We start from the raw sequence: 21,110 nt of genomic DNA on the forward strand, positions 1-21,110 counted from the left end.
TGGGTCTCGTTTTTGTATCCATTCAGCAAGGCTGTGTCTTTTGGTTGGAACATTTAATCCATTCACGTTTAAGGTAATTATCGATATGTATATACCTATGACCATTTTCTTAATTGTTTTGGGTTTGTTTTTGTAGGTCCTTTTCTTCTCTTGTGTTTCCCACTTAGAGAAGTTCCTTTAGCGTTTGTTGTAGAGCTGGTTTGGTGGTGCTAAATTCTCTTAGCTTTTGCTTGTCTGTAAAGCTTTTGATTTCTCCATCAAATCTGAATGAGATCCTTGCCGGGTAGAGTAATCTTGGTTGTAGATTCTTCCCTTTCATCACTTTAAGTATATCATGCCACTCCCTCTGGCTTGTAGAGTTTCTGCTGAGAAATCAGCTGTTAACCTTATGGGAGTTCCCTTGTATGTTATTTGTCGTTTTTCCCTTGCTGCTTTCAATAATTTTTCTTTGTCTTTAATTTTTGCCAATTTGATTACTATGTGTCTCGGCGTGTTTCTCCTTGGGTTTATCCTGTATGGGACTCGGTGCGCTTCCTGGACTTGGGTGGCTATTTTCTTTCCCATGTTAGGGAAGTTTTCGATTATATTCTCTTCAAATATTTTTTCTGGTCCTTCCTCTCTCTCTTCTCCTTCTGGGACCCCTATAATGCGAATGTTGTTGTGTTTAATGTTGTCCCAGAGGTCTCTTAGGCTGTCTTCATTTCTTTTCATTCTTTTTTCTTTATTCTGTTCCGCAGCAGTGAATTCCACCATTCTGTCTTCCAGGTCACTTATCCGTTCTTCTGCCTCAGTTATTCTGCTATTGATTCCTTCTAGTGTAGTTTTCATTTCAGTTATTGTATTGTTCATCTCTGTTTGTTTGTTCTTTAATTCTTCTAGGTCTTTATTAAACATTTCTTGCATCTTCTCTATCTTTGCCTCCATTCTTATTCCGAGGTCCTGGATCATCTTCACTATCATTATTCTGAATTCTTTTTCTGGAAGGTTGCCTATCTCCACTTCATTTAGTTGTTTTTCTGGGGTTTTATCTTGTTCCTTCATCTGGTATGTAGCCCTCTGCCTTTTCATCTTGTCTGTCTTTCTGTGAATGTGGTTTTTGTTCCACAGGCTGCAGGATTATAGTTTTTCTTGCTTCTGCTGTCTGCCCTCTGGTGGTTGAGGCTATCTAAGAGGCTTGATGGGAGGCTCTGGTGGTGGGTAGAGCTGACTGTTACTGTGGTGGTCAGAGCTCAGTAAAACTTTAATCCACTTGACTGTTGATGGGTGGGGCTGGGTTCCCTCCCTGTTGGTTGTTTTGCCTGAGGCAACGCAACACTGGAGGCTACCTGGGCTCTTTGGTGGGGCTAATGACAGACTCTGGGCGGGCTCATGCCAAGGAGTACTTCCCAGAACTTCTGCTGCCAATGTCCTTGTCCCCACGGTGAAACAGAGCCACCCCCCGCCTCTGCCGGAGACCTTCCAACACTAGCAGGTAGGTCTGGTTCAGTCTCCCCTGGGGTCACTGCTCCTTCCCCTGGGTCCCGATGCGCACACTATTTTGTGTGCACCCTCCAAGAGTGGGGTCTCTGTTTCCCCCAGTCCTGTCGAAGTCCTGCAATCAATTCCCACTAGGCTTCAAAGTCTGATTCTCTATGAATTCCTCCTCCCGTTGCTGGACCCCCAGGTTGGGAAGCCTGACGTGGGGCTCAGAACCTTCACTCCAGTGGGCGGACTTCTGTGGTATAAGTGTTCGCCAGTCTGTGAGTCACCCACCCACCAGTTACGGGATTTGATTTTACTCTGATTGCGCTCCTCCTACTGTCTCATTGTGGCTTCTCCTTTGTCTTTCGATGTGGGGTATCTTTTTTGGTGAGTTCCAGTGTCTTCCTGTCGATGATTGTCCAGCAGCTAGTTGTGATTCTGGTGCTCTTGTCCTTCTACTCCGCCATCTTGGTTCCTCTCTCAATACATATTTCTATAATATAAATATATATATAAATATAACCTTTTAGACTTTAAGGTCCATGATAATAAGGATTGTGTATATGTGTTGCAGGCCTTGGGTGTATTTGTGTAATTTGTATATTTAGGTATGAATATACCTGGAGATATATTTGTATGTAAATATAGCAATAATAGCTACCACTTGCATGTTTACCATGTATTAAACACTATAACAGCTTTGTATACATTATCTAATCTTTATAATAATCCTTTTAAATAGAGCACTATCTCATTTTACAGATGAAAATAACTAGCTTAGACAAGTTATGATACATACCACCCACGACCATACAACTAGTTAGTAGGATAGGTGGAATTCAAACATAGTTCTGTCTGACCCCAGAGCGTAGACCCTTAATCACACTCTACCACCAAAATGACTTACGTATGTAAATTAGTTTGCTAGAGCTGCCATAACAAAGTACCACAAACTGTGGATAGCTTAAAATAACAGAAATTTATTATCTTATCATTCTAGAGGTTAGAAGTCTGAGGTCAAGGTGTGGTCAGGATTGGTTCCTTCCTTGATGTTGCTTGGCTTGTAGGTGCATCACTCCAGTCTCTGCCTTCATGTTCATATAGAATTCTTCCTGTGTGCTTGTCTCTGTCCACATTTCCCTTTTTTATAAGGATAGCAGTCATATTGGATTAAGACTCATATTAATGACCTCAGTTTATCTTGATTACCTCTGTAAAGATCCTGTCCCCAGGGTGGGGGGTTCCTGCTCTGTCCCTGCCCATCACTACCCCAACTTTTTAAAAAAGAGAGACTTTTTCTCCAGATAAGGTCATATGCTTAGGTACTGGCAGTTAGGACTACAGCATATCTTTTTTGAGGGGACACAATTCAACCCATAACAGTATTTATGTATGTAAAACTTCTAAAAGTGCATGTGTATGTGTGTGTGTGTGTGCGTGTGTGTGTGTTTATATATACATGTTTTTTCTATTTTAGCCCATCATACCTTTTGCAGTTTAATATGGGGCATATTGAAGTCCTTTTACAAAGGTAAGATCATTTAGATGGCATCTCAGAATTAAATAGTAATGTTAAAATAGTCCTTGTCAAGATCAGGGGAGACTACTTTCTCTTTGCCAGACCCTAGTTAATTAATTGATTATTTTATAAAATAGTGAAGCAGATATTCACAGCAGAGATAGAAATGAACCAAAGATGTTTTTACAACAAAATCTCTTATTTTAAACGAAAGATAATTTTAAAATATTGTCTTCTAAGGAGGTTTCCAGTCATCTGCTTCTAAGGTTTCTTTGCTTATTTCAGAAGTTGATAAATTAAACCACCTCTATCCCACTGCAGCCTCGTCCGATCTAAGGAGGGGTGGTCAGTAAAAGAAATTCATCCTTGGTTTTGCTTCATGGACACAATCTGTGAACTGCATCAAAAGGAAGGAAGTGTCTTAACTCCACCTTTTATAACTTAGATTATTGATAGTGATATCATTCAATAGCTTTTCTCATTTGAGGCACTAATAAGAAGGAAGACTTTCTCTTTTAACAAAAAATTACCAAGTAACGGGTATGCATAGTTTTCCCAGACAGATAAAATTTAAGAATTTTGCAAAACTCTATATGCTTTGTTTTCTTTTTCTATAACATGTTTAAATTATCTCTTGAGATCAGTCAGGGCCTTTCAGTACTATCCTCTAGGAATACTAGTGACAGTTTATTAATCCCATCTCTTCCCAGGTGAAGGAAGATTTGTAACATGGCAAATGTCCAAAGCCTCGGCCTACAAGGCAGGAATTTCCAAGGGTCTCCTGGCACAAGTAGTTATTAACTCTGTAAATTTACTGTATTATGTATGTCTTAATGATTTTACATTTTTACTTAGCTTCTGTTATATTCATAAAATGAGAATATGTATTGATTTCAATCTTAAGTTCTATAGTCTTAAGATTTCCAAACTGTTTAGTCATTGAGCCAAAAAACAAAACATTTTTAATTCCTTGTATGGTTAGAATAAGAACCTGGAGCCTGAGATAATATTTTTTGCCACAGATCTTAAATATTTAGTTAACAGTGATTGTAGAACTTAATAATCACAAATGGAAAGCATTAATTTATATATATATACATAAAGAATTGAAAAGATTTTATCGATTAATCAATTGGAATACTTAGTATTATATCAGGTATAATTGATTTCTTAGCACTTGCTGTGGAAGATCTACTGATCTGATACCAGGAAATAAGCCCTGAGTGGGCTGCTTTTGGTTAGATTTGGATATCAGTAGCCAAATCAAAAGACAGATCAAAGGTGGGTTAAGAATTTTGACTAGGTTCTTCAACAGAATTTCTCCTTAATATGCATTTTTTAAGTATTTAAATTTCAATTTTTGCTTTATTTTTCCTAAAATGAAGAATAATTCTAGAGCAGTTTAGAAAACCATGTTGATAAATTTTAATATTCTCTTCCAGAACAGAGGAGTCTGTTTTCTCCAAAGGATTGGTAAGACTTGTTTGTGCCCATTTAAATACATAGTCATGTTGACAAATACAGCTGTTGACTTTACCATATATGTATCTCTGCATATATTTTCACCTGTAGGATCTGTTGGAGAATGGTTTATTGAGAATAGAGGACAACAGTCTACTTCACCAGTACTTAGAAATCAAGAGTTTTCTTACTGTACCTCAGGTAGGTAAAATATGTATTCTAATCTTGAAAAAAGCCCCTTTCCTATTCTGAACTTAAGTAAAGGTCTTTTCAGACTCCTCTCCCACTTTCTTCTCCATATCCTTTGAAAACTCTAGTGCCTTGCTGTCCAATAGAACTTTTTGTGATGGTAAAATTGTCCTATTATCTGTGCCATACAGTTTGAAAGCCACTAGCCACATTGAACACTTGAGATGTTCACTTGAAATGTGGAACTGAATTCTAAATTTTATTTAATTTAAATTAATTTAAACTTAAATAGCTATATGTGGCTAGTGGCTGCTATAGTTGACAGCATAGCATCTAGTGGAAAAATATAACTTGCGTCCTCAACACTTTGGTTCTGTAGAAATCCTGGAAAATGAAGCTCCTTTACTTTTATCATAACTCAAGTCCTCAGGACTCCATCAAGGCGTGTATAACTCATTACTACAAAGACATTTTCTTTTTCCCTCCTGTGATTTATTTTGCCTGTTTATTAGTTACATTGTTTGTTAGTTATCATAGCCAAGTAGGTCTTAGATGTCAATGTAGAAAATTGTTTTTCCACTATTTAAATAGAAAAATATGGCTTTTGTTAGTATAATAAGCCTGATTATCTTAAATTAATGGATTATATTTCTGTATGTTCGGTTTCATTTTTTTTGCCACTCTAGACATAATTGAAAATTACTTCTAATGATATACTTTGTAACACCCACTCAATAGCACTTACAAAATGGATTGTACTAAGCTCCCTGTAGACAAAACAGTAGAATGAAAGGCTCAGGGAAAAATTTACTTCATCTTTAAATCTCTTACCCTCATTTCTCTGAATTTTTAGTGTCCATTGATAATATAGTTGTTTCTTTGTAGTCAGTATAATCTAACGTCTGAATTAAAATTTTTTTTTATTTCCAGGGCTTAGTCAAAGTAATGACACTCTGCCCCACTGAGACATTGGTATGTAAATGTCTGGAACTAAATGAGTTGCAGTGAGAAATTTTAATAAATAATTTAATCTTTAGTTTATGTAACAATATTATTTGTTCCATTTTAGAGGAAAAAGGGTTTAGCTATGCTTCAGCTGTATATTAACAAGTTGGATCCACAAGGGAAATATACTTTATTTAGGTATGTATCAATGGTTAATTGTGAAATGTGTGGTTGATTAAAAACCAAATTAATGCCATTAATTATTCTAGGTTACTGTATTTCGGTATGTTTTACATGTAAATTCTTTTCTACTTGGAAGCCATATTATAATAAATTCTCTTCTCTGTGATAGGCAGTGAAGGGTTAATCAAAAATTATGGATACATATATAAATATATATTACATGAATAATAGTATATATTTCAGTTTAATTGAAATACTCTAAAATTAAAATAGACTTAGAAGGTTAAACTGAGATTGGTGGGGCTCCTGCTAGAGCTTTACGTATGTCAATAATGTCCATTATTCACAGTTGAAATTAATGGCTTTGGAGTTATAACTTTTGACAGGCTATTTACACCTTAACAGTGGAGCTTATTAATAGTACTGTTTGAGGAGGAAAAGATTCTAGCAACTCTCTGAGTTGAAGATCAGCAAACTTTCTTAAAGGGCCATAAATAAATATAGTCTTTGTGGGCCACACAGTCTCTGTTGCAGCTGCTCAACTTTGTAGTGGGGGTAAGTGTTACAATAAAACAAAACAGCAGTAGGCTGGATTTGGCCTACAGACCTTAGTTTGTTGATACCTAGGTAATAAAAATGAGTTAAAACCAAATTGGGGCAATGTCAGAGTGCTAAGAAGTGTTCTTTGGGATTGGCCAATACTAGCACTCTTGATTCTATCTTTTTTTCATTTCTATTGATAGAGTCAGAGCAGGTTTATGAAACCTCAGTTTGATGCTTATGTCTTATACCAGCTTCCTATTCTGATCTACCTGTATTCCTACCCAAAAATCTCTCCCTTCTTCTTAAGCTCATTACTGAGTTTCCTTTCTTTGCAATTAAGTTAGTCTAACCAGACTAGTCTAACAGGGAATAATTTGGGGAGTTTTTAGGCTATTACACTAGTGACCATCCTTGCCATGTTAAATCATTGCAACTATATGCATAAAAAGATTCAAATTTGGTTTAATAGAAATTTCGTGTTGGAAAGACCCAGTTAAAATAGAATTTGCCAGTTAGTGAGGGCAGAAATCATAACAGGTGACTTTGTAATTGGTTGATCACCTTGCTAGTTGTCTGCACTGGTTTTTGTATTCCTAGAAATAGCACATGCCCTATTTGAATTTGTAAAACTTTCATCTTCACTTAATTATATGCAGTCTAGATAATTTCAAATGTATTGTAATTTTGCTTTAAAGGTGCTTATTGAATACAAGTAATCACTCAGGTGTGGAGGCCTTTATTATTCAAAATATCAAAAATCAAATTGACATGTCATTAAAGGTAAGAGCATAACTAAGGTGTCATTTATCAATTTATTTTATTTTGTAGGATATATTTGTTCATTTGTGGAATATATTAAAGTGGAATTTTGCTCTATGGACGTTTTATATCTCTAGTATTAGGGTACAGGCATACCTCAGAGATAGTGCGGGTTTACTTCCAGACCACCACGATAAAGCAAAAATCTCAGTAAAGCGAGTCACACAAATTTTTTGGTTTCCCAGTGCATATCAAAGTTAATTACACTATAATTTAGTCTGTTAAGTGCAATATTATGTCTAAAAAAACAATGTAAATACCTTAATTTTAAAATACTTTATTTCTAAAAAATGATAACCATCATCTGAGCTTCCAGTGACTTGTAATCTTTTTGCTGGTGGAGGGTCTTGCCTCGATGTTGATGGCAGCTGACTGATCAAGGCGGTGGTTGCTGAAGGTTGGGGTGTCTGAGGCAATTTCTTAACATAAGACAACAATGAAGATTGCCACATAGATTGACTCTTCCTTTCACGAATGATTTCTCTGTAACATGCAATGCTGTTTGACAGCATTTTACCTACAGTAGAACTTCTTTGAAAATTGGAGTCAATCCTCTCAAACTCTGCCACCACTGTATCAACTAAGTTTATGTAATATTCTAAATCCTTTGTTGTTATTTCAACAGTCTTCATAGCATCTTCACCAGGAGTCCATTCCGTGTCAAGAAACAATTTTCTTTGCCCACCCATGAGAAGCAGCTCTTCATCCGTTCAGATTTTATCATTGAGATTGCAGCAATTCAGTCACATCTTCAGGCTCCACTTCTAATTCTAGTTCTCTTGCTATTTCCACCACATTTGTAGTTACTTCCTCCACTGAAGTCTTGAACTCTTCCTAGTCATCTTTGAGGGTTGGAATCAACTTCTTCCAAACTCCTGTGAAGGTTGATATTTTGACCTTTTCCCCATGAATCAGGAATGATTCCGGAAGGTTTTCAATTTGCTCTGTGCAGATCCATCAGAAGAATCACTGTCTATGGCAGCTATAGCTTTATGAAATGTACTTCTTAAAGAATAAGACTTTAAAGTTGAAATTGAAATTACTCCTTTTTCCATGGGCTGCAGAATGGATATTGTGTTAGCAGGCGTGAAGACAACATTAATCTCATTTTACATCTCCATTAGAGCTTTTGGGGGATGAGGTACATTGTCAGTGAGCAGTAATATTTTGAAAGTAGTCTTTTTTTCTGAGCAGTAGGTCTCAACAGTAGGGTTAAGATATTCAGTAAACCATGTTATAAACATATGTGCTGTCATCAGGGTTTTGTTGTTCCATTTATACAGCGCAGGCAGAGTAGATTTGGCATGATTCTTACAGGCCCTAGAATTTTTGGAATGGTAAAAATTAAGCATTGGCTTCAACTTCAAGCCACCATCTGTATTACTCTGAGAGTCAGCCTGTCCTTTGAAGCTTTGAAGTCAGGAATTTTCTCCTCGAGCTGTGAAAGCCTAGATGGCATCTTGTTTCAGTGTAAGACTGTTTTCACCTACATTGAAAATCTTTTGGTTAGTATAGCTACCTTCATTAATTACCTTAGCTAGATTTTCTGGATAACTTACTGCAGCTTCTGTATCAGCACTTGCTGCTTCACCTTGCACTTTTATGTTCTGGAGATGGCTGCTTTCCTTAAATCTCATGAACCAACCTCTGCTAGCTTCAAACTTTTCTTCTGCAGCTTTCTCACCTCTCTTAGCCTTCATAAAATTGAAGAGTTAGGACCTTGCTCTGGATTACGTTTTGGCTTAAGAGAATGTTGTGGCTGGTTTGATCTTCTATCCAGACCACTAAAACTGTCTTCATATCCGCAATAAGGCTGTTTCACTTTCTTATCGTTCCTGTGTTCACTCGAGCAGCACTTTTAATTTCCTTCAAGAACTTTTCCTTTGCCTTCACAACTTGGCTTAACTGTTTGGCACAAGAGGCCTATCTCGGCCTTCGACATGCTTCCTCACTAAGCTTAATCATTTCCAGCTTTTGATTTAAAATGAGACATATATGACTCTTCCTTTCACTTAAATACTTTGTAGGGTTATTAATTGGCCTAATTTCAATATTGTTGTGTCTCAGGGAATAGGGAGGTCCAAGGAGAAGGAGAGAGATGGGGGAATGGCCAGTCATTGGAGCAGTTGGAACACACACACACACACAGACAGCACGTTTTGATTAAGTTCATCGTCTTATATGAGCGTGGTTCGTGGTGCCCCAAAGGAGTTAACGATTGTAACATCAGAGATCACTGATCACAGATCACCATGACAAATATATATTAATGAAAGTTTGAAAATTTTGAGAATTATCAAAATGTGACACAGACGTGAAGTGAGTAAATGCTGTTGGAAAAATGGTGCTGATAGAGTTGCTTGACACAGAGTTGCCATAAACCTTCAATATGTAAAAAATGCAGTAAAGGGAAGTGCAGTAAAATGAGGTATGCCTGTATATTTTTTTCTCCATTTCTACTCTTTTTTAAAAACCTGGATTTTGAAATTTGTTAACTATAGGTTTAAATTGTATTAATTTTTCAAACTGATAATATGACTTTTTTGTTCTGCTGTATACTTGTGAAATGTTAATGGAAACTGAAGTCTATTTGTGAATACTCAGTAATTCCATGTAGAGAACAGAGAAAGAGCACACCAGTGCTTTCAAACTAGCAGAGTTTGTTCTAGGTGTCCAGAAATAGTGAATGAAAGAATGGAAGTTAAAGTTAAAAATATATATTTTAAATGTGTAATAGCTTATTTTTGTAGTATCAAGGTATTAGAAAAACACATATATCTAACAACCTATTATTTAAAGCCTTTCTCAATTTTTCTTTTGCTTCTCAGAGAACATATAACAAATGGTTTACAGGACCGCAGCTGATTTCCCTTCTAGATTTGGTACTTTTTCTCCCAGAGGGTGCTGAAACAGATCTACTGCAAAACTCAGATAGGTGAGGTGACCATTACTAAGGTTCACATAGTAAATTCAGAACAAAATGTGAAACCCCTGCTTTGGGACCTTAACTAAAATAAAACATATTTTCCTGTGATTTTATAATCAGTGGTTAGTTCATCAAATTACATAAAGATTTTCATATTTAAGTAATTAGATATTGTATAAAGACAAAATCAAAAATTCTTCTTTCCAGAACTATGACTGACAGTATGATTTTGTACCTTTGATGTACCTAGCTCATAGAGATTTGGGACTATAGCACTGGTGACTAAACACTAAGAATTTCGTGTATATAAGTTATAAAAGGCTTATACATTTGGATTTTATTGTTTTATTTCCAGGACACACATCAATTTTTTTCATATACAACATGTAATTTTACTTTCAGTATACTCGAATGAATGTTGAGAAATGGTTGTAAGCATTTTTAAAAGGAATCTTAAAATTCAGGAAACAAAAGACAGTACTCTCGGACATTAAAGATAACAAGTCTCCCTTGGGGGAAAAACGAATAGTAATTTTCACAATTATATTTTGTGAACTTGGAGAACAAAAGTAATAAGTTATGTTAAGGGGGTAAGATATGTGATAAGATATTTTAGCAGTCCATCGCCTTAACCACTCGCCCACCTCGTCATTTGCTGATAAGATATTTTAAAGGGAAAGGTTTCTAATGGCAAACATAGTTGTAGAAATATACCCAAGGTTTTAACTTACCTTTATTCATTGAAATTGTTGATTATATGAAACTGTACTGTACTTAACAAATTATATATTTTTAATTGACAGGATAATGGCTTCATTAAACTTACTGAGGTATTTGGTTATCAAAGATAATGAAAATGACAATCAAGTAAGTGAATTTTTTGAAAAAGAAACTATTATTCAAATGCATAAGGAGCGTTTTGTATTTTCTTATCAATACCTACTTAAGCCATAATTAATATTTTACCCAGCTGTAAAGCTCCGATAAGTGCCAACAATTATTCTTTAAACTTGAAGTTAATTCCCAGGAGCGCTTACCACCCCACATCCAGCTTTCCCTTTTCTTTTCCTGTTGTACCTCTGCTCTCTTGCTATAAACATTGCTTAACCTTGTTAGGTAGATAAGTTGCAGCTCCTAACTTAACTAACCTTTTGAAACTCGACATATATTTGCGTATCTTGTTCATTAACCTCCACCTATCGCTCATGATTTAAGTCTGAGCTATATAAAATAAAATCATCTGATCATTTGATATCCCCTCATCAGAAATGACAAATTGAAGCATTTTCAGCACTAAATCCATTAACAGCACCTTTTGAATAATGTGTAGGCAGTTGAAATTTTTTAAAATAGTGCACCATTAGAGGTATTCAATAAATAGAAAACTATTTGAGGGAGATTTGTCATACAGTAAAATTACATTTGCCTTTTATCTTCTCTCTTTCTACCTACTCTATTCTTTTTTTTTTTCTTTTTTTATTTGGCTGCGTTTGGTCTTCGTTGCTGCGCGCGGGCTTTCTCTAATTGCGGAGAGCGGGGGCTACTCTTCGTTGTGGTGCGCGGGCTTCTCATTGCGCTGGCTTCTCTTGTTGCGGAGCACAGGCTCTAGGTGCTCGGGCTTCAGTAGTTGTGGCACATGGGCTTAGGAGTTGTGGCTCTCGGGCTCTAGAGCGCAGGCTCAGTAGTTGTGGCGCACGGGCTTAGTTGCTCCGTGGCATGTGGGATCTTCCTGGACCAGGGTTCGAACCCGTGTCCCCTGCATTGGCAGGCGGATTCTTAACCACTGCGCCACCAGGGAAGTCCCTACCTACTCTATTCTAATAGTTGCTTTCTGTATATGTGTCATCTTATTAACTGTAACTACCTGAGTTACATGCGTGATTAAACTTTTTAGAAAGTAACAAATGATATGCAAGTAATTGATTTTTATATAAGAATGCCAGAGGGGTTTTTTTTCTTTTTTAATTTAAGTAAATCATAATTTGGGATCAAAAGTTTATGGAAAAAGTAGTAGTTTCCTTCCCTCAAACATAAAGCCAAGTTGAAAGAATTTTACAGTGATCACTGATTTACCCACCATCAAGATTCTACCGTTAACATTTTACTCTGCTTTTATCACTTATCCATCTCTCCACCCTCCATCCATCAGTCTCTTATTTTTTGATGCATTTCAAGATAAACTGCAAACATCAGCATACTTTACCATAAATATTTCAGCATGTATTTCATTAAGAAGAGTTAAATATTTGTCTGTAGTTTTTCTTTGAGTTAAAGTTTACATAAAATGAAATGCCCAAATTTTAATTGTACATTCACTGAGGTTTAACAAATGCTTAGATCTGTTATCCAAATCCTTACCAAATATAGAACATTACTGTCGTCACAATAAGTTCCCTTTTTTCCTCCCAGTTAATTCTGACGTCATCATTCCACACCCATCCCTAGCCCCTGCCAGTGGCAGCTCTGTTCTGGCCAGGTGCTATCATTTATTCTTCACTATGCTATAAGTGCACTTTAGTTTTTATTTTTCATAGACAGTGTTAGCACAGGAAGGATCTTTAACTTGCACAAGGGCATATACCTAGTAAGTGGCAGAAATAGCTATGACCCCAGGCAGTGACCAGAAGCTTTGAATCACAAACTAAATCCTAACTCCTTTTTTATGATAAAAAGAGAAAGATAACAAGTAAATTCAGTGGCAGTGGAAGTCCTGAGGCTTCAGGAAGATGTCCTTAGAGTATAGTATGAGTTTTTACTTTCATCAGGATGAGGCCATACCTAGAAATGATCTGATTTGCCTGACAGGACGAAAAAGAATCTTTCTGATTAAGAGTGAGCACAATGTCCTACAGGGGCAGCAAACGGGCCTCTGCCTAGAGAGGGAAGGCAAAGCAGTTTTAGCATTGTGCAATGTCTACTATGATATCCACAGATAATGCCTCACATGTATTTGGCTTGAACATTGTACAGTGAAGAAAAGGATATAACCAGCTTATAAGATTGCTTTCTTATTTAATGGTTTTAAAAATTTTTTCTTAGGGATCAAATATTCCATAGTATTGCCATGCAAGTTACTGTAAGAATTATCATACCAAGGAAATTGGCCAAAAAATCAGTCCAAGATGGCAACCTAACATCTTTGAGGCAGCTTGTTCATCATGGAAGCATTTCTTCCAAGTGCAGTCACAGTAGGTCATGTATATAAATGAGAGGCAAATCTGTCTGCTGTGGTTAATCAAAAAATAAGAGTCTTCTGAGTTTTAGAAATTGTGATTAAAGGAGAAACAAAATGATACTCTAGTGATGCTGAATTGTGGGTAGTTTTATTCAAAAGGATTCCTACCAGTACCTATTTTTGAGCAGTTAAGTGTGCTGAGGTGGTAACTAGTCAGCTGAAAAGCTGAAAAGCAATCAAAAAGGTGTATAGAAAAATTAAATAAGAACAATCATTAAAATACAAAAAAAAGTGATTCATAATTGAATAATAATCCATTTCTTTCCCTGCTATATTGGGTTACTGTCAACTGACTTATTCTTTTCATAAATCATTCCCCTCCTTACCTTACTATTTCATGTCTCTTTATCTCTTTGCAAAAGTTGAAGGCACTTTCTCCCACACTTCAGTTTGACATAACTTCTTGGACCTTGAACCTCCATCTATCTGTACTGGTAAAACCAACTTAATTTTTAGACCTAGTGTTCCCTACTATTTGGTAGGTATCTTTAAGTAAGTGTTAATTGTTTAATTATAGTAATTTATTCTAATACATAGCCCATAATAATTTATCCCTCACCTTCTGTCCCATCTACTCATATTCTTTCCTGTCCACCTGCTTACCTATTCTTTTCCTAAATAATTTGTGATTGTAATATGTAGAATGGAAGCAGGGTCAAGGGAAGCAATGTAAGATTGTAAAGGCCAGAAGTATGTATCAGGAATTTCTAAAAATTGAATTATGTAATGTATGCATATATGCTTTTCATTTAGGAAAACACAACAAATATCTGGCATACAAACACATACTTATAGTTCTATATAATCCACATTTTAGGTTCTCATTTAAATTGTTTCTTTCTCCAAGATTAAAACATATCCCTTGTGTGTTATTTGCAGATCCAAATGACTTAAGGTTATGCACATTCCTTAATATTACAAGTGATAGAAGTTCTACAATATTACTTCATAAATAAGAAGTGATACACAAATTAGAAAAGGGAAAACTGGGTCTTATTCATTTCCTTCTTTTTATTTCTTCATTATCATGGTTGACTGTGTCCTTTGCAAGGTCCTGTCTGTTCTGGCAATAAATTTCACTGTGGTATAAAACTGCCTTCTCTCTTTTGTGAGACAGGCTGCAGTGAAATTTGAAATGTATAGTTAAGCTCTAGAACTGAAAAGATCTCAGAACTACTCCACCAGTGAGTTACTTGGGTGTAAAATTTTAAAGTAAGCATTTGTGAACATTTCAAATTTTTATCCTTAGTACTATTTTTTAACATCTTGTTACTTTCTAGACACTGAAGATAAAACAAATGTTAAGATGATTTTCTTCGTAGTGTTTTTTTTTTTATTTTAAAGATCTAGTAATCTTAATGTAGGAGAGAGAAAATATTCTTATTTCCATAGCTTCTTCACTCCTACATGCTTCTAAAAATATTACTGTTGTTCATCACATGAAAAATTTGTGGAATTATGCTGAACAGAATGTGCACAAATTTTCTTTAGCCTAATTTTGGCACATTTTATTACCTTATTGTAAGTTTTAGATTATGGGCTGTGTATTAAATTATTGCCATTAAGCACAACTAAAGTCTTAATAAAGACCTCCTAGTGTTACACTGTCCAATAGACAGTAGCCACACGTGACTATTTAAATTTTAATTTTTTTAAATTTTTAATTAAAAATTCAGTTCCTCCTTGGCATTGGACAGGGCCATTCTAGATTATTGTTTCTCAGCATATGGTCCTAATCAAAATCAGCTGGGTATCTTATATAATTCGATTTGTAAAAATTCCTGATACATGCTTGTTTAGATTGATTTTTAAAATGCATGAAGACATAATATGTTAATTAAAAAGGAAGTATAAATACAGCACAGATTGGAAAACAGGAAGAAAATTACATGAAAACATACCAGTAAATTTGGAAACTTCAATAAAATGGAATTTGTTAGAAAATATAATCTAACAAAACTGCCACAGTCTACTAAGAGAAATCACAAGGTCAGATAATTTTTACCATAATTTCAAGAAACAGATACTCAAGTCTTATTTAAAATGTTCAAAAGACTAGAAAAAGAATAGTTGTGCTTAATGTTATGCATCTGTTTAGTAAGATATGACCTTAATACCAAAACAGACTAGGATAGTATGCTGAAGTAAAGTTACAAGCTCATCTCACTTATGAATATAGATACTAATATTACCAAACCAGATCTAGCAAAAAAAAATTTTTTTAAGTCATTGGACTAAGTTGGTTTTATTCCAGTAATGCAAGGTAATGTAATTCATAGGTTAAAGTAGAGGAAATACATAGTTACAGGAAACAAAAAAGCATTTGATACATTCAATACATAATCGTGATAAAATTCTTAGTCAACCAGAAAATATTTTTATTATAATTGCAACAAAAATATGAGATACTTAGGAAAACATGTAAAAATATGTGTAAAACTTTTTGAGGAAAATTATAATACTTTATAGAGAGATATAAAAAAAGATATAAATAGAGATTTGAATACGTATGTGGATGGAAAGATTTGGTATCTTAAAGTTGTTAGTTCTTCTCAAATTAATCTAAAAATTCAGTATAATTCAAAACACCCATTAGTTTTTTAAAATGGAATTTGATGATTGATTATAAGTTTCATATGGAACAGTTAAGGGCCGAGAATAGCCACAGCAACTTTGAGGAACAAGGTGTGTGGACAGGAACTTGCCTTGCCAGATATCATAATTTATTATAAAGCCACAGTAGTTTAGAGTAGTATTGCCATGGGACTGGATGGATTGACTAGTAGAAAGCAGTAGAGAACCTAAAAATAGATATCTGTGGAAAATATATATAATATGTATGATGCTGCTGCTAATGGTAGCTTATATTTATTAAGAACCATTTGCCAAGTTGTGCTTTAAGCACGTATTAACTCATTTAATCCTCCTGCAAGGTAAGTATTACTTTTTTCTTCATTTTACTGATGAGGAAATTGAGGCGTAGTGAGGGTAAGTAGAACTTGCTCAAAGTCACATAGCTAGTGAAGGAGCCAGTTTTTGGACTTGGGCAGTCTCCAAGAGCTAACATTCTTAATTACACCATTGCACTGAACTTCCTGTCTGAAATGGAGATGCCATTACAAATTGGAAGGGAAGAATAGGACTCTTCAATAGATGATGCTGGGTAATTTGTCATATGTATGGGGAAGGGGGGATTTAGATGCCTATTTCACATATACAAAATAAAATTCCAAACAGATTAAAGACTTAACATTGAAAAGGGACTTAGAAATTTTTAGAACACATTATAAGAGAAGATCTGTGTGACTTAAGGGTTTCTTAAGTAAAAAAGCACTAACCACAAAAAAGTAGATTGATAAACCTAATAACATTGAAACTAAAACCTATTCAAGAAAAGAAAATGTGTACAAACTGAAAAAGCCACAAAAAGAGGGAAAAAAAATCTTCCTTTCTCCATCCAATAGTTAGTATCAAAAAAATAACTACAAAGCAAGAAGAAAAAGACCACAAATCAGCAAAATAGGTAAAGGGTACACATATTGTAAGGCAGCTCACAGAAGAGGAAACCCAAATGGCCAATAACCACAAGACAAGATTCCCAGTATCACTAGTGTGTATGGAAGTGTAACTTAAAACCGCAGTAAGATACCACTGCACACCCATCAAAATGGCGAATGTTAAAAAAGGTGGGTAGCATAGGTTAGGATCCAGCACAGTGATGAAACAAAGTGGATAATCCTTTTTGGGCAATTTGGCATTATCCAGTGGAGTTGAAGAATAAATACTCTTAACTCAGCAACTTCTCTCCTAAGCTATATAATTAGAGCAGTGTTCTTCAAATTGCTGGTCATAACCAAGCATATTAGAGAGTCATTAAATCAATTTAGTGGTTCAGATTGGCAATTTTTACAAACTGAAGTAGAATATAATAGAAACATCAGGTTGCTTGCACAGATTCTTAGTAAGAGTTATGGATATTGCAGCAAATTTTGTAGTCAATTGTAAAGAACAGTGTTTGAAAGTGGAGGGGATATGACAGATTGGCTAGGAATAAGATGCATGTTGCTTACCAGTATCTCTTATGATGTACTTAGTGGTCAGTTAGCAGAAAGGCTATGATACTGTACAGTTTAACTTTATAGTAACATAGTATGTAGTTAATTGGGAAATAAATTGTACCTGCTGTCAGTAAAATTGTGAAGTTTTACAAGCAAATTATTTTAATCTGTATTTTCAGAATGAACTTTTATTGAGGGAGATATATTTTTTCAAATTCATGACAGTAACAAAAATAAATGAAAAATATAGAAACATGTTCACATTGAACTGTTGATCTGAAACTGTAAATAGTGACAATATTCAAAAAAGTATTGACTCAATAATTAGTAAACTTAGCCTTAATTTGAGCCACATTCTAAAAGAAAGAAAATGAGTGTAAGACTTTAAAGCTAAGACTATTTAAGATAGTTTCATCAAAAGTAAATACCCAATGAAAATGATAGTCTAAAATATAATTTTTCTTGCAAATGAAAGCTTAAAACCTTCAAAATTAGAGACAGCTAGAAACAACATGCTGAACTTGTGAATGAGGCCCCCTAATGTTTTGAAAGATGAAAAGTTACCAACTTTCTTTTAGTCTCTGTAGAGGTAGAAAAGAAACCTTATTATCAGCGTATATAATTGCATATTATTTGGCAAATGAGAAAATGGCTCATTTGCACCTGGAAAGATTATTTTCCCAGCATATACAGTGTTTGATTGTGTCTATTGATTTATTTAGAAGTATGTTTTAATGGTAACATGATGTTTTATCAAATCTATATTGCAAAACATGTATGCAAAGGTTATGATGCTTCTTGATGAGACTTATTATAAATTGTGCAACACTTAAATTGATATCTGGTATTTGCAAAACAATATGATGTATTGTTTCAGCTCAACCTTACACACACCTAAAGATTACCTACATTTACTGAATTGGAAACACATTGTGGGTCATTAAAACTTAATGTAGAAAATTTTTTACGGGAATGACAAGTAACAGAGCAGAACTATGGGCAATTATCCTTTTAAATTGTCAGAAGCACTACCAAAGTTGTTTGAAGTCAGTGTATTTTATTTTGGAAAGCTTTGGTATCCAAGGAAATCCCTCGGGATATTATAAATATCTTGTAAAAGCGGTGAAAATTGTTAATTTTAAAGGTTCACTGATTAACCAAACTCTTGAAACTTTTTTCAGTGATTAGAGCTAAGCATGACCATTGTATCATATCAAAATTCATTTATTGTTCCTATGGAAAGTTCTAAGTAGGGCATAAGAACTCAGGAATAATATTCATGTTTTTCTAGTTGGAAAGCAATCTTATGTGGCAGATATTTTCAAAGATAATATTGAGTGGCAAAATTGACATTATGTGTCTGATTTTCTGGCATGCCTAAGAAATGAAATCTGAAACCACAGGAAGACATGATTATATATTTCAGTATGTTAAACTTACCTGTCGGTTGCAGAAGACATTACTGTTATAGAAGGAAGGCTTAAATGTAATTGCTTTAACTAATATATGTTTCTGACATTACTGAATAGAATTTATTAATGAATTCAGTCTGAATATAAAATTAGATATATTGTTACATCTCATTTCTCTGTTGTAAACTTTTAATCATTACTTTCTAAAGGAGAAATTTAAAACATTCAAAAAAAATGTTTGATAAAAGATACATTTCCTTTTAAAAATCCTGAATCAGTAGTTAGGTTAAACCTGTTGGCTGAAGAGAATTAATTAGTGAAGCTTAGTTCTTCATTTACACCAAAGAATGAATATAAGACATTAAATTTATCATTTTGGGAATAAGATTTCAAATAATTTCTATTACTAAGTAAGAGTGAAAGAAAATTTTTTCAACTTAGACCAACTTTTTTTAAAGGAAATCTTTTCCTGTATTCTGGATATAAGTCCTTTATTAGGTATGGGTTTTGTAAATATTTTCTTCCAGTCTGTGGCTTGTATTTTCATTATCTTAATAGAATTTTTCAAAGAGCAGAAATATTAAATTCTGATGAAGTCCAGCATATCAGTTTTGTTCTTTTAAATGATGTATGCTTTTTTGGGTTCTAAGAAATCTTTGCTTAACCTAAGGTCACAAATTTTCTAATAGAAGTTTTATAGTTTTAGATTTTATATTTATGATCCACTTCAAGTAAATTTTTTATATGGTGAAGAAGTATGGGTTAAGGTTTTGTTTCAACTCCAGCTCTATTTGTTGAAAAGGCTATACTTAACTTGAATTGTCTTGGCACCTTTGTCAAAAATCAGTCGATCATATAAGTGTGGGTATACTTTTGTATTCTGTTCTGTTCCATTGACCTATGTCTCTTCTTTCACCAGTACCACACTATCTTGATTACTGTAGCTTTATAGTAAGTCTTACACTCAAGTAGTGTGAGTCTGCCAACTTTTTTCTTTAAAAAAATTTTTGGCTGTTCTAGATCCTTTGCTTCTCCATATGAGTTTTAGAATAATTTTGTCAATTTCTACCTGTAGAGGAAAAACATTCCGGTGTTTCTGCTCTACTCTCAGTACTTCACTTCATTTTTTACACTTCTGGTCACCAAATGTGTAGCGATTTTCCCATAGCGAGCAATTTTTTTTGACACCAAGTAGATGTCCTACAATTCAGTCTCCTTCTGACACTTTACCTGGAGATAGCATCAGATTACACAGGCTAAGGGCTCAGTCCCACAACATTAGCCCCCTTCCGATACCAATCATAAGTCCAGGTACTGATCTGTGCTGCTGACAGACTGGCTATCAGTCAGAGGTTCCCACGACCCCTTCCTCAGGTTCGATTAATTTGCTAAAGCGGTTCACAGAACTTCAAGAAAACATTTTACTTACTAGATTACCGGTTTATTATAGAAGGATGTAATTCAGGAACAGCCAGATGGAAGAGATGCATAAGGCAAGGTATGAGGGAAGGGGTGCTGAGTTTTCATGCCCTCTCCTAAACCTACTGCCCCAGCACCTCTACGTGTTCAGCAACCCAGAAGCTCTCTGAACCCCATCCTTTTGAGTTTTTATGGAGGCTTCATTACATAGGCGTGATTGATTAAATCACTGGCCATTGGTGGTTGAGCTCAGTCTCCAGCCCCTCTCTACTACCGGGAGTTTGTGGTGAGAGGAGCTGAAAGTTGGAACCCTCTAATCACATGGTTGATTCCTCTGGCAACCAGCCCCCATTCTTATTAGGGGCTTTCCAAAAGTCATATTCATGGCTGAAAGGGCTTGTTATAAATAACAAAAGACAGTTTTACTGTTCTTCACTTAGGAAATTCAAGAGTTTTAGGAGCTCTTTGCCAGGAACAGGATGGAGACCAAATACAGTGTATATTTATTATAAGTCACAATATCACTCTATTATAAAGAGCTACACAGTAGTGATTCCATTTATATGACATTCTGGAAAAGGCAAAAATTATATAAACAAAAATCAGACCAGTGATTCTCTGGGGGTGGGGGAAGAAAACTGACTACAGAGGGGCACAAGGGAACTTCTGGGGTCGTGAAACTATAGTGGTGGTGGTTATACAACTATATATCTTTGTCAAAACTCAGAACTGTACAGCTAAAAAATGTTTATTTTACTGTATGTAAATGATACCTCAGTACACCTGACATTAAAAAATAATATATAAAAAGGAAAGGACCAGGCTATATTTAATGTTATAAATAGAAAGGACATTCTGTGAAACTTTTGTTTCAACTATATAAATAAATGTGAGTTGTGACGTAAATTATATTTCTTACTGTGGGTCATGGTAAAAATAT

The 21,110-nt window shown here is 34.9% G+C and overlaps 1 protein-coding gene across 5 annotated transcripts in view; it reads left to right on the top strand.

Moving 5' to 3' along the window:
- Positions 1-21,110, top strand: part of GLMN (glomulin, FKBP associated protein) — a 56,156-nt gene that overhangs the window by 31,428 nt on the left and 3,618 nt on the right. For 4 of the 5 annotated variants that reach the window (XM_061183885.1, XM_061183887.1, XM_061183888.1 and 1 more), the window contains 8 exons: positions 2,939-2,992; positions 4,423-4,453; positions 4,553-4,642; positions 5,561-5,602; positions 5,700-5,773; positions 6,997-7,081; positions 9,949-10,055; positions 10,850-10,913. In XM_061183885.1, the coding sequence (XP_061039868.1) occupies positions 2,939-2,992; positions 4,423-4,453; positions 4,553-4,642; positions 5,561-5,602; positions 5,700-5,773; positions 6,997-7,081; positions 9,949-10,055; positions 10,850-10,913 (547 nt within the window). The remainder of the gene's footprint in view (positions 1-2,938; positions 2,993-4,422; positions 4,454-4,552; positions 4,643-5,560; positions 5,603-5,699; positions 5,774-6,996; positions 7,082-9,948; positions 10,056-10,849; positions 10,914-21,110) is intronic. The other variant, XM_061183890.1, reaches the window with a different exon arrangement.

The sequence above is a fragment of the Eubalaena glacialis genome, chromosome 3 (genome assembly GCF_028564815.1).
Source record: "Eubalaena glacialis isolate mEubGla1 chromosome 3, mEubGla1.1.hap2.+ XY, whole genome shotgun sequence".
NCBI lineage: Eukaryota > Metazoa > Chordata > Mammalia > Artiodactyla > Balaenidae > Eubalaena > Eubalaena glacialis.